Genomic DNA, 13,924 nt, shown 5'->3' with positions numbered 1-13,924 from the left:
CTTGTCTTTTACTCCATGGTATATTCCCTTTCTGTCTGGATATGCTCTTATGTTGATACCACAGGTAATGTTAATCACTAAGTGTATAATATTTTTGTTGACATCACACTATAAGTCTCTTGCATAAATTGATTGTCGTTAAGTGTTGTGCAAGGGAAATTGCTCAGAAAATGCCCTATTATTCCTTGTATTGCACTTCAAATTACACTATTCTTTTGTTCGTCCTGTTTGATTGTATTTCCTGTAGGTTCATATTGTAGTTTATTATGTTATGCTCAGGGGTTTGCTAATTGGTGCAAAAAGGAGTATGTGCTCCCATATATCTGCTTCCTGAACATTAACTGTTACTTGAATTACAGCTACAGTGATCAATAACACTATCCGAGTGAGCAAGAGCAAAGTTTCGCAATTTATTATTTCATAAAGTTCGGCGCTAGTTGCAATTTAAGTCGGCAGTTCTCTTGTGATATTAGCTGTGCGTCAGCCCAGGAGATTATCGTGCTTCACAAATTACTGTTTGATTTGCCATCTTGATAGACCTTTTCATTCTGTCGTCACGGAACATTCGTGGTCTTTCGACTATTTATTACAAAGCATGACCAAGCGTGCCGAGCAATGCCAGACTCGTTCTTGCCAACGTAATGGGCCCTTTCACTTTCATTTTAGCAGAAAATTCCAAGCAGTTACAAAGCATGTCTTGCAAAATGATTGGCTCGTAAAGTCAGTGATATGAAACCCGCCGATGTTCATGGTGCGATTGTCTGTAATTCCCACAAAATCTTATTGGTATTTGAAGGCAGATGATGCGGTCAAAAATGTCAAAAACTTTACAGTAATGACGATGTCATGTCGTAAAAGTGGTCATGTTGAAGGTCGTTGCAAAAGGTCTATCGAGTTGAGTTTGTTTTTTTGTTTTTGCGGAATGGTCGGTCACATTTTTTTGCTAACAGGACCTGAACCAGCGCTGGACGTATCTGCAGACCCTCAATACTGAGCGCACAGATAAGCTCGGTTCTGCGCACGAGGTTCAACGATTCAATAGGTACATGGGTTGTCCGTGTCCGAGCAGGCAGTGCCGCCGTGGCTAGTGTTGCGGGGTCTCGGAATCAACGAAGCAATCTATCGCGCCCGATGCGAGACTATCGTTTGTGCGTGCGACGATTTTAACTGCCTTCTTCGGTGGTGCCGGCTAATCGATAATAGTGTCGCAAGTGCTAGAGGTACGCGCGTGGCATCCAAAGTGAAATCTCTCCCGCTGTGGAAAGATAAAATTTATTGCAAGGTTTTGCTAATGTTTTTTTTTTCAAAAGTACAATTAAAATTTTAAAATCTCAAGTCGCAGCAATGGATTCGAAGTTGCAAAACGGGCGATAGGGCGTTGATTTCGAGCCCTCACAGGCCATGCCCCGTGTAGACACGTGCACTGCCAATGGCTCCAGCCGGCTGCATCTCACATGTGGTCGCAAGTAGCTAGCTGACTGCTGTGGCAGCGTGCAGGTTTTCTCCACGGAGCTGGTGGCGTTGCTACTTGTTAACAAGCGGTGGCGGAAAGCTGCACGTGAACCCTGGGTGTGTTTGTCTGTGTCTCTGTGATGATCTAACTCTCTACTCGTCTCTCTTCTAATCGTGGTTTGTACGAGTGTGTGATTGTTACGTGGTTTGTACGAGTGTGTGATTGTTACGTGGTTTGTACGAGTGTGTGATTGTTAACGTGGTTTGTACGAGTGTGTGATTGTTAACGTGGTTTGTACGAGTGTGTGATTGTTAACGTGGTTTGTACGAGCGTGTGATTGTTAACGTGGTTTCTAAGAGTACATGACCGATTTGTTTGTTGTTGTCAGTGACCTGATGGCATGGGTCAACGGCATGATGTCTCTCGTCTCGTCCGACGAGCTCGCTAAGGATGTCACGGGCGCCGAGGCCCTGCTGGAGCGCCACCAGGTGAGAGATTGTCGCAACGGATCCCTGCACGCGCACGCGCGTTGACGACACACATTCGCTCGAGCTTGTACCGCGTTAACGTGGAATTTTTTAGGTGCTGTCGAACGACACGTTTCTGCGCCGGTTCATGTTGCGGTCGTAGCCTACGTGTTGTCTGATCGTGTGTGTGTCCGTGTGTGTACGGTAGACGATACCACGTTATGTGTTAACTAATACAATATGTGCGTGTAGCCATTTGTGTTGAGCTTTGTGCTAAATAGTGCCATTTAAGCACGAATGATTGCCTGTTGATTACTTTGTGTGCCTCAGGACACCGGCACGCAATGACAGCAATTTGCCGATTGTTGAATAACCCATTCACAGACTCACTTTTGTGTCAGGGTAAGAGTAATGGAATTGGGCTAGTCGTAGGATTAACTTCTATAATTTAAAAAATAGATTTTAAGGATGCTGGTGTACTGAGGCATGCAGAATAAGTGACAATTCATGGCTTTATAACTCGTCTGCATTTCAAGCACCCTTCATCGTGTTTAAAAAGACTTTCAATTATTTCATCTACCTGCTTGCTGTGGCTGTAAATCATCTACATGTTAACATAGATAGAACAAAAGCCAGTTTCTATTATGCAGATTCTTTTACTAACACGCCTACTAATGTTAAATTTATGTGTAATATGTCTGTGTAGTGTTCGGAGTAATGTTGGGCTGTTTAATTTATTTGCTCAAATATGGTGTCCGTGTTGATGTGTTTACTTGGATTCTTAATTGGCTGGGAGAGGATTCAAACAAGTAACAGGTGTGCGTGTGCGTGTGCGTGTGCGTGTGCGTGTGCGTGTGCGCCGTGTGCGCGCATGTGTGATTGTCGTTAAAAGTGTGATGCCAGAAGTGGGAGCTGTGTGTGGGAGCATGAGAGCAGAATGGCGCCCTCCCATGTCGGGTGACGTCATCGCTGATCTCGGGGCTCCTTGTCTTTTGTTTGTAGATGTATCGTGTTGAGATTGACTCCCGTTACCAGCTTCAGGTATTGAGCAGCGCTGTCGAGTCGCATGTCGCCTGTCCTTTTACACTTATTTGCTTAAAAGTTGCTCGTCCCGGTTATTAAGGCTGCTATTTCCAGCACTCATTCGTGATACTAATGATATATATCGCTGGTGTTTCAGGAGAACATCGCTGCTTCCGAGGAGATCGGCGAAGACCTAGAGCAAGTTGAGGTCATGCAGAAGAAGTACGATGATTTCCAGAAGGTAAAGAGCTTCTTCGATCTGGTCAGGTGATCAGCGGTGACAGCGTAGAGCTTCACACCTCACTGCTGTCAATTGTCTTGATACCAGTTTTTCTTCAGAGTCACGCGTAAAGGATAGTATCGTAACCTCAAGGGGACTGCAGTTATCTGTTTTAAATACCGTCGGTTTTTTTTTTGCGACAACCGTTTGATTCTAACAGCGGTTCTGTGCTGTTTGTCCAGCCTTGCTGGCGTGGGGATCGGTCTCCTGTAGCATGATATTCAGCTTGAGACTCGATGCGCTTGCAATCTTGCAGGATCTCAAAGCGAACGAGGTGCGTCTGATTGAGATGAACGAGGTTGCCACGAAGCTGGTGAGCATGGGTCAGACCGAAGCCGCCGTCAACATACAGACACAGATGGAGGTACGCACGGGGTGGTTGGGTCTCCTCACTCGTACAGGTCTCGTAATCGATCGCTCGCCTCCCTGTGTATTTCACAGGTTCGGTGAGCGTGCGGTTATCAGACCTCGCACATGTTGTGCATTGTCAGTGGGGCGTGTATTTAACTTAGTGCCGTCGAACAGTGTGAATATAGCGAGGAGCTGGATAGCCATGTTGATACCTTGTTTGACGAACTAGTGCCTTAAATGTGTATTCTTATTCCCTTGTCTTTTACTCCATGGTATATTCCCTTTCTGCCTGGATATGCTCTTATTTCTTTCATGTTGATACCACAGGTAATGTTGATCACTAAGTGTATAATATTTTTGTTGACATCACACTATAAGTCTCTTGCATAAATTGATTGTCGTTAAGTGTTGTGCAAGGGAAATTGCTCAGAAAATGCCCTATTATGCCTTGTATTGCACTTCAAATTACACTATTCTTTTGTTCGTCCTGTTTGATTGTATTTCCTGTAGGTTCATATTGTAGTTTATTATGGCTCAGGGGTTTGCTAATTGTTGCAAAAAGGAGTATGTGCTCCCATATATCTGCTTCCTGAACATTAACTGTTACTTGAATTACAGCTACACAGTGGTCAATAACACTATCCGAGTGAGCAAGAGCAAAGTTTCGCAATATATTATTTCATAAAGTTCGGCGCTAGTTGCAATTTAAGTCAGCAGTTCTCTTGTGATATTAGATGTGCGTCAGCCCAGGAGATTATCGTGCTTTACAAATTACTGTTTGATTTGCCATCTTGATAGACCTTTTCATTCTGACGTCATGGAACATTCGTGGGCTTTCGACTATTTATTACAAAGCATGACCAAGCGTGCCGAGCAATGCCAGACTCGTTCTTGCCAACGTAATGGGCCCTTTCACTTTCATTTTAGCAGAAAATTCCAAGCAGTTACAAAGCATGTCTTGCAAAATGATTGGCTCGTAAAGTCAGTGATATCACACCGCCGTGTCATGCGTGCGATAAGTTCTGTAATTCCCGCAAATTTCTTATTGGTATTTGAAGGCAGATGATGCGTGTCAAAAAATGTTCAAAAACTTTACAGTAACTGGGGGACGTGTCATGTCGTAAAGTGGTCCTGTAGCAAGCGTCGTTGCAAAAGGTTATCGAGTTGGTTTGTTTTTTAGCTCATCTGACATTAGTCAGATGCCATGTCTGTAGAATCGCATGATCGTCCGTCTGTCGTCAGTCCGTCGTCGAGCTGTCCGTCCGGCGTCCGTTCCGTCCGTCAACAGTGGGCACAATCTTAACCGCTCGACGTTCGGTCACGATATTCGGCACATTGGGGTGTGGATCGTCAAAACTGGTTGGGGCTGTCGAAGCTAGCGGGTCAAAGGTCAAAGGTCAAGAGGTGTAATAATAAGGGGACATTCACCCTTAACTTAGAAGGTATTAGGCCGAGGAAATGCAGAATTGCGGCACAAATCTAAACGGCTCGACCTAGGCTCGTGATAGTCGGTGTATGATCATGGTAGGAAAAGCCATCACTGTGCCGAACTTGGAGGTTCACAGGTCAAAAGGTCAGTGGGCACAGGCAGATTTTATGACATTTTCTGAGGACATGGGACTGACGTGTGCGTATTGAAAAACTTTTTTGTTTCAGCAGGTGACCTAGGCATTTTATGGCTTTATTTGAAATGCCATGAAATGCTCCCTTCTGCCGGACATGCGAAGAGTAAGTGGTCGGATAACCTTTTGACCCTCAAGAGGAGGGGTTAACATGGATTTGTTAACTGTTACTGTGTTTAGAAAGAATTGACTTGCCGGGTTTGCCTAGTAGAATCTATACATGCCTGGATGTATTGAGGCTACAATGTCACAGTGAATTTCAAAAGCTAAATTTGGTTAAAGAAGGTGTATGTTCCTTAAATCGTATAATGTCTTACGTCTTCGTGTAACTGTCAGTATGTTACACTGTAACGTATGCCACTGCAGTGGCCTTGCCTGTGCCAGGTGCATGTGTTGGTGCAGTTTTGCCTGCCGTTAATTGCTACAGGTGCCCCAGCTCTCTATGCCAATTTGCAGCCTTGTAGGCGTATGCGGTAGGTAAATTGGCATGAGTGCCTTACCTTTCTGTCTTGCAAATAGTTGTTGCCTACTACGTATGATGCGCGAGCTTCCATCTTTAATCTGAAGACACTTAAACGTACGCGCCATTCCGGTGGCAACTTTCATAACAGATCCCCAACGCAACGATTTTTTTGAGAAGGCTTCCTGATACATCCCTGCTGCATTCCACCTGTTGTTCGGCGGTGATATGTGAACACATTTGCGGGCTTAACAGCGCGTTTACTAGAATCCCACCACTCACCACAGAGTCACCGCAGTAGAGGTAGGTATGGCGCTGTCGCTCTGGCGGCACTGTTTGTTTTTGCGGAACGGTCGGTCACATTTTTTTGCTAATCAGGACCTGAACCAGCGCTGGACGGATCTTGCAGACCCTCAATACTTGAGCGCACAGATAAGGTCGGCTTCCTGCGCCACGAGGTTCAACGATTTCAATAGGTAACGATTGCGGTTGTCCCGTGTCCGAGCAGCAGTTGCGCCGTGGCTAGTGTTGCGGGGTCTCGCAATCTCAACGAGAGCAATCTATCGCGCCCGATGCGCAGACTTATCGTTTTGGGCGTGCACGGACTTTAACCTGCCATTCTTCGCGTGGTGCCGGTAATCGATATGGCCGTGTCGCAAGGTGCTAGAGGGTACTCTTGCGCGTGGCAGTCGCCATCCAAAGTTGAAAATCTCTGCCGCTGTGGGAAAGACAAATTTATTGCCAAGGTTATTTCTAATGTTTTTTCAATATAATAATTACGATAAAAAACCCGCTACAATTTAAAATTTTAAAATCTCAAGTCGCAGCCAATTGGATTCGAAGTTGCAATCGCGGTGAATAGCAGCGGCGTTGATTTCTGAGCCCTCGCAGGCCATGCCCGTGTAGACACGTGCAGCTGCCGATGCGTCCAGCGGCTGCATCTCACATGTGGTCGCCAAGTAAGCTAGCTGACTGCTGTTGGCAGCCGTGCAGCGTTCTTCTCACGGAGCAAGTGGTGTGGCGTTGCTACTTGTAACAAGCGGTGGCGGAAAGCTGCATCGTGCACCTGGTGTGTTTGTCTCTGTGTCTCTGTGATGATCTAACTCTCTACTCGTCTCTCTTCTAAGTGTCTTTGTCTTTTCTTTCTTCGTGATGACATTTTTTTTGCATTTCAGCAAAGCTCGTGTCATGAGAGACGCAACAACAACAACTAATTCTATTCCTACAATAGCTATTAACACAGCCATGCATCCCCTACACCCTCACGGTATAAAACAACAGCGTTGGGTAGCCGTAAGTTGTTTGAAGCGACATTTGGATTTGCTTGTGTATTTCATTTTCGATAGGAATTGAACCAGAGTTGGCAACACATGCAGGCTCTAAATGCAGAGCGCCTCGCATATCTCGGTAACGCTCATCAATTGCAGCGCTTCCATAGGTAATAACGACAATAATAGTCGATGCACAGGTGCTGTGCACATTTGGCACGACTGACTGGCTTTTGGCTTGGAAGACTGTATGGCTTGCCACGTTCACGTCACGGAAATGTCACTGCCGCCACATTGGGAGCGCGCCGTCGGCGGCCGGCGCGTTCGTTGTTAGAACGTTGGCTACACGAGCACCCCTTGTACCAGATGCCAGGGAGCGTTACCACACATATTTACTGCAGGACGATCAGCAAAATTTTTGCCTGCTTTTGGCTTTGGCTTCAGGAAATGCACTCTTTCTGTGTATGTAGCATCAGCGCAGAGCTGTTCTCTCAGGGGGGAAGCATGACCAGTGCCATCGGCAGCTTTCCTCATGTGTGTGTCATGTGTTTGAAAAGGTCCAGGGGCATTGTGGTAGGCTGTCGATGTTGTAAAGTATGGCTGCTTCGTATGATTTCCCACGACATTGCCGTTTATCATGCAATATGCTGTATATGAAAGTCGTTAGTGGGTAACTTCAGATAGCATATATTCAGCACAATGATGTTCCACTGGGAAACATGTATTTATAAACTCGTGTGCAAGCAATTTAGGAATGGTTGTTTGGGTCGGTGAAAGGTGCAAGTGAGCAGCAGGGATATTATATTTCCATTGATCACTGCTATATTTCACATACAGAATCACCACAGCAGTTGAATTGCATGTAGCATGCCTTGCTCTCTATTCAGACTTGATAATCAGCACATCGAACATGTGCATGACTATGTCTTGATGTTTCTCTGTGCAAGAAAAATTATCCCTTTAACATGCCTTTAGGTTTCAGTGTTATTTCAATTTTCAAAATTAAAAAAAAAACGCAAAATTTCCTCAATTTAATCTTTGTCAGTTGTCAAACACATGCCGTAAAGTTATTACGGACATGCATTTGTGGAGCAAATAGACCTTTTCAGACCCAGTATTTTCGATGTTTAGCTAGTTTCGGCAAGCTATTTAAGCATAGTTAAATGCGCACACTGAAATTACGTTGGTTCTAAAAGTCAAGTGAAAGTTTTGAGGGGAAAATTGCCCATGAAAAGGTCTATTGCATCACTTTTTTCCCCGCGAGGCTGTTCGGAAAAGTATGGAAGGTTAGATAGAGTGCGCGAACCTCTGTCGCCATGTGTAATAAGTGATAATAATGATGATATTATTAATAATAATATCTATCATTATTATTAAGACTGTCATAGTGATAATTTATTTATTTCTATTGTGTGTGTTACTGAATATATTCATATGTGCAGCACAGTATATAAAACAGTACTGCAGCACAGTAGAACTGATGGAATAAGTAGCGATAAACTATTTACTAATGAATTAACTACTTAATTTACAACGCGGCGTGTGTGTGTGTGTGTGTGGCAGAGATGCTGAGGAGACGATGGACTGGATCAACGAGAAGGACAACGCGCTGAACACGGACGACTCTGGGCGCGACCTTGCCACCGTGCAGACACTGCAGCGCAAGCACGAGGGCCTGGAGCGAGACCTCGCCGCCCTCGGTGACAAGGTGAGTTAAACTTACCCCACCCCACCCTCCACCACCAGCCAGCCACCCACCATCATGTCGTAGCCCTACGTAGCTGTACATAACCCCGCGTAGCAGTGTGTAGCCCTACGTCGCTGCGCATAGCCACAAATATTGGAATATAGACAGACCCATGCGGCAGAGGCAAGAGTCTGCTCACTAATTGCTGATCGGAAAATACGCAGTACAGAGATTGCATTTGCGTCTCGGGACTCCTCTGAGCCCTGGAAAAATCCTGGAAAGATCCTTGAGAAGTGCATTGGTTTAGAGAGAGTAAGGTGTGCAGGGGACCCCCCCGCCCCCATATCTGGCGTTCGGCTTTAGAGAGACTGACATTGGTGTTAGAGAGAGAAAGGTGTGGGCAGGAACCCCTGTTTTGTTTTTTTTTTGTTTTTTTTGGTCTGTGTCTGACACTGGTTGCTTGTCGGCGAGCAGGAAAAGGAGATGACGAGCTGCCTAACGGCGCAATCATCGCAGAACCACCCATGAAGTCGCGAGGCGCGTGCTGGCAGCGAGACAGAACGGAGATCAACGAGGCTGGAAACACGCTGACGCAAGGCGCGCCGAGGACGCAAGTCCCAAGGCTGCTCGACTCCTACGACTTCAGCGATTCCTCAGCGACTACCGGAGGTAAATCTAGCCGCCGAACGCGGGGTCGCGATCGGGTCGTGCGTGTGAATGCTACGTGGTTTGTACAGAGCGTGGGAGAGTTACGGGATGCGTACAAGTGTGTGAATGTCGTGCGATGTGTATGATTGTGTGAATGGTGCGGGATGTGTATGAGTGTGTGATTGTTACGTGGTTTGTACGAGTGTGTGATTGTTAACAGTGGGTTTGTGGCGAGTGTAGTGATTGTTACGTGGGTTGTACGAGGTGTGATGGTTTGAACCGTTGGTTTGTACGAGCCGTGTGATTGGTGTACGCTGGTTTGTGGCGAGGTGTGATGTGTTAGCGTGTTTGTAGCGAGGCGTGTGATGTGTCACGTGGTTGTTGTGGCGAGTGTGTGATTGTTTAACGTGGTTTGACGAAGCGTGTGACTTGTTACAGTGTTTGTACAGTGTGTGATTGTTACTGGGTTGTAGCGAGCATGTGATTGTTTACGTGGTTGTAGCAGAGCTGTGTGATTGTTACGTGGGTTGTACGAGTGGTGATTGTTACAGGTTTGTAACGAGCGTGTGATGGTACAGTGGTTTTGTCCAGTGCGTGATTGTTACGTGGTTTGTACGAGTGATGTGATTGTTAACGGGTATTGTAGCGAGTGTGTGATTGTTAACGTGGTTTTGTACAGCGTGGAATTGTTAACGTGGTTTGTACGGAGAATCGGAATTAGTTACGTGGTTTGTACGAACGAGAGTGATTGTTAACGGGTTTGTACAGCATGTGATGGTTACGGGTTTGTACGAGCGTGTGATTGTATACGTGTTTGTAACGAGCATCGTGATTGTTACGTGGTTTGTAGCGAGCGTGTGATTTGTTAGCGTGGTTTGTAACGAGTGTGTGATTGTTACGTGGTTGTGTACAGTGTAGTGATTGTTAACGTGTTTGTACGAGTGCGTGTAAATCTGTTTAACGGTGGGTTTGTAAGAGTGGTGATTGTTACGTGTTTGTACGAGCGTGTGATGTAACAGTGCTTCTAAGAGATACATGGCGCGATTTGTTTGTCGTTGTCGAGTGACCTGAACATGGCCGATGGTCAACGGCATGTGTCTCCGTCTCGTCCGACGAACGCTCGCTAAGGGATGTCACGGGCGCCGAGCCGCTGCTGGAGCGGCCACCAGTGAGAGATTGTCCGGCAACGGATCCCTGCACGCGCACGCGCATATTGACGGACGCACATCCGCTCCACAAAAGCTTGTACCGCGTTATAACGTGGGATTTTTACTAGCTGGTCGAACGAACGTTTTCGCGCCGTTCATGTTGCGGCGTAGCCTACGTGTGTCTGATCGTGTGTGTGTCGCCGTGTGTGTACAGGTAGACCGATACCACGTTATGTGTAACCTAATACAATATGTGCCGTGTAGCCATTCTGTGTTGAGCTTTGTGGCAAATAGTGCCATTTAAGGCACGAAAGATTGCTGTGATTACTTTGTGTGCCTCAGGAGCACCGGAAATGCAACATGACAGCAATTCTGCTTGATTAATGAATAACCAGTTCACAGCGTCAGTTTCGTGTCAGGATAAGAGTAATGGAATTGGCTAGTCGTAGGATTAACTTCTATAATTTAAAAAATAGATTTTAAGGATGCTGTGTAGCTGAGGCAGCAGAATAGAGTGACAATTCATGCTTTATAACTCGTGCTGCAATTTCGAAGGCACCCTCATCGTGTTTAAAAAGACTTTCAATATTCATCTAAACCTGCTTGCTGTGGCTGTAAATCATCTACCGTGTTAACATGATTAGAAAAAAGCAGTTTCTAATTATGCAGGATCTTTACTAACACGCCTACCTAATGTTAAATTAGATTTTGTATGTGTAATATGTCTGTGTAGTGTTTGAGTAATTGTGGCTGTGTTAAATTTGAGTTGGCTCAAATATGGTGTCTGTGTGAGGTTTACTTGGATCCTTATTGTTGGGAGAGATTCAAAACAAGTAACAGTGTGCGTGTGCGTGTGCGTCGTGTGTGTGGCATGCGTCTGTGCGTGTGTGCGCGCGAGTGGATTGTCGTTAAAAGGTGAATGCCAGAATGGGAGGCTCTGTTGTGGGAGCAATGAGAGCAAGAGATGGCGCGCCTCGGCATGTCGGGTGACAGTTCATCGCTGATCTCGGGCTCCCTTGTCTCTTTGTTGTAGATGTATCGTGTGAGATTGACTCCGTTACCCAAGCGTCAGAGTAGAGCAGCGCTGTCGAGTCGCATGTCGGCTCTGTCCTTTTACACTATCTGCTTTCTGACTCCTCTCTCTCTCTCTCTTTCTCTCTCTCTCTCGTGACCGCTGCCCTGGTCACACCATATCTGGTCTTGTGTGAGCATGGACGAAGGTAGAGGTGTTGCCAGATGCATGGGGAAAAATGACGAGCGTTTCTGACGAGTATCGACGAGATGAATGGATCATTCTCGGGTTGTGTTACTGAAGTATTGCTAGCATTGCTAGGTTGTCATATGTTTCATGCTGACAGGAGGTAGTAGGTCTCCTGCCGCTTCTACTGTAGCCAGACTTGTGATTCGTAGTGCTGTTGTGAACATTGGGGCGTTGCACCTTTCGACGTTCTTTCGTGTTTTACATGTTATCGATTTGTTATAGTGTTACTAGAAGTCTCCTGTGCATTTTTTTCTGTCTGTTCCTTTGTTTGCGTGTGGGTGTTTTGTGCGTATTGTGTTTGTGGTTTTTTTTGGTATCTAGAGTAGTTTTGTGAGCTGTGCCTTTTGCATTATCATGTGCTAATTATGACACAACTAAATGCAAGAATTTGGCAGTTTTAAAGTAATCATGATAGAACTACAGTCTACTTATTTTTTTATTAAACATTCTAACACAAATAACTAACTATGTTTCTAACAGTAGTTTATTTGCCATTGTTAATTTAGTGTTTAGTAACGTTTGCTGTCATCGACTGGTTAATTTATTGAATTGTTTTAACATGTACGTTAAGAACATCAGAGGCTATGTCCACCATGTGCTGCACATTATCCACTTGTCTACCTTATAACTAGGCTGGGAGCACTACTATGCACCATCCATCACCTAAAATTCCTGCCATCTGATCCCTGCTCTTTTAGATGCCAGTGGCATGTGGAATGCTGTTATGTCTACCTCACCTGCATTAACCGGCAGCATTCCTGTTATGTTCCAAAACCTGCAAGCATTTGTTCTCAATCTGTGGCAATCACTCCTGTTCGTAACCTTATATCAACCCTGCGTCGATGAAATTCTGCTTATTAATATCACAACGGTGTTCGTTTACGTAATGTCTCTGCCATGTATTTTTTGTTTGTTTGTCATTTGCTCATTCGTGCAGGTCTGGGATGGGCATCCTTAGTAGTGACTTCCTCGACCAACACCTTACTAGAACCTCCCTCCATCACCAACACCTGAGTAGTGTCTCCCTCCATCACCAACACCTGAGTAGTGTCTCTCTCCATCAACACCTGACTGTTGTCACCACGCCCTTGGCTGAGCAAGCCACGCCAAAAATTTCTTACACATACAACCATCCCCTCCTCCATTCTGTAAGAGGAGGAGGCTGTAGCCAGCAGTAGGCTGGGACAGCAATAACAGCACGTGTGTTCAACACTAACCACGTAGCGCGGGGACACTGAGCGATCAGCTTGTCGAACGTGCGCGGGGCAGTGCGTCCCCACATCGCGTAGACACGGTCCGGGGGGCCTGCGTGTCGCGCGCGCGTCTGACGTTCTCTTGTTTCCGCCGCAGGAGCACCGTACGGAGATCGACGCGCGCGCCGGCACCTTCCAGGCGGTCGACATGTTCGGTCAGCAGCTGCTGCAGGACGAGCACTACGCGAGTCCTGAGGTGGAGGAGAAGCTGCAGGAGATCAACATGGCGCGCGAGGACCTTGAGAAGTAAGCATCGCGAGGGGGAGGGGCAGCAGCTGCTGCAGGTAGGGCGGAGGGTGTAGTGTGGGGCGAAGTGATTACACACTCTGGGGTTCTACGGTGACTACACACCCTAACTGTGTGTTGTGGGCTATCAGGGTGACTGCGCACCCTGTGTGTTGTGGGCTGCTACCCCGACCGCGTGCGTTGCGTACGTCGGCGCGACATCTAACCCCCGTCGTTCTCTTTCCCTCTGCCCCCCCAGCGCGTGGGCGGCGCGTCGGCAGCAGCTGGACCAGTGCCTCGAGCTGCAGCTGTTCTACCGCGACTGCGAGCAGGCCGAGGCGTGGATGGCTTCGCGCGAGGCCTTCCTGAAGAGCGACGACGTTGGCGGCGGCGGCACGGCCGACAGCGTCGAGGCCCTCATCAAGAAGCACGAGGACTTTGACAAGGCGATCAACCAGCAGGAGGAGAAAATCGGCGCGCTCAACACGTTTGCCGAGCAGCTGATCGGCGCCGAGCACTACGACGGGCCGGCGATCGACGACAAGCGCAACCAGGTGCTCGAGAGGTGAGTAACGAGCCCTGAGGGAGCGACGGTGTGTGTGCGTGACTGCGTGTGTGTGTGCGTGCGTGCGTGTGTGTGTGCGTGCGTGTGTTGTGTTGTGCTCACACGTGATGCCATGTACCAAAGTGGTGTAGTGCATTACCATGCCTGTCTCTCTTCTCTCTCTCTCTCTCTCTCTCTCTCTCTCTCTCTCTCTCTCTCTCTCTCTCTCTCTCT

General features: G+C 46.9%; 1 protein-coding gene across 1 annotated transcript in view; it reads left to right on the top strand.

The window, feature by feature from the left end:
* LOC106821062 (spectrin alpha chain, non-erythrocytic 1-like) overlaps positions 1-13,924 on the top strand; it is a 79,600-nt gene that overhangs the window by 48,722 nt on the left and 16,954 nt on the right. Inside the window, exons 19-25 of the mRNA XM_014825703.1 lie at positions 3,101-3,184; positions 3,480-3,587; positions 6,035-6,132; positions 8,488-8,636; positions 9,090-9,136; positions 13,019-13,167; positions 13,406-13,711. Coding sequence (XP_014681189.1) covers positions 3,101-3,184; positions 3,480-3,587; positions 6,035-6,132; positions 8,488-8,636; positions 9,090-9,136; positions 13,019-13,167; positions 13,406-13,711 — 941 coding nt within the window. The remainder of the gene's footprint in view (positions 1-3,100; positions 3,185-3,479; positions 3,588-6,034; positions 6,133-8,487; positions 8,637-9,089; positions 9,137-13,018; positions 13,168-13,405; positions 13,712-13,924) is intronic.

This window comes from Priapulus caudatus, unplaced genomic scaffold, assembly GCF_000485595.1.
Source record: "Priapulus caudatus unplaced genomic scaffold, Priapulus_caudatus-5.0.1 Scaffold58, whole genome shotgun sequence".
NCBI classification, from domain to species: Eukaryota; Metazoa; Priapulida; class Priapulimorpha; order Priapulimorphida; family Priapulidae; genus Priapulus; species Priapulus caudatus.
This window is presented reverse-complemented; position numbering and strand designations above follow the sequence as displayed.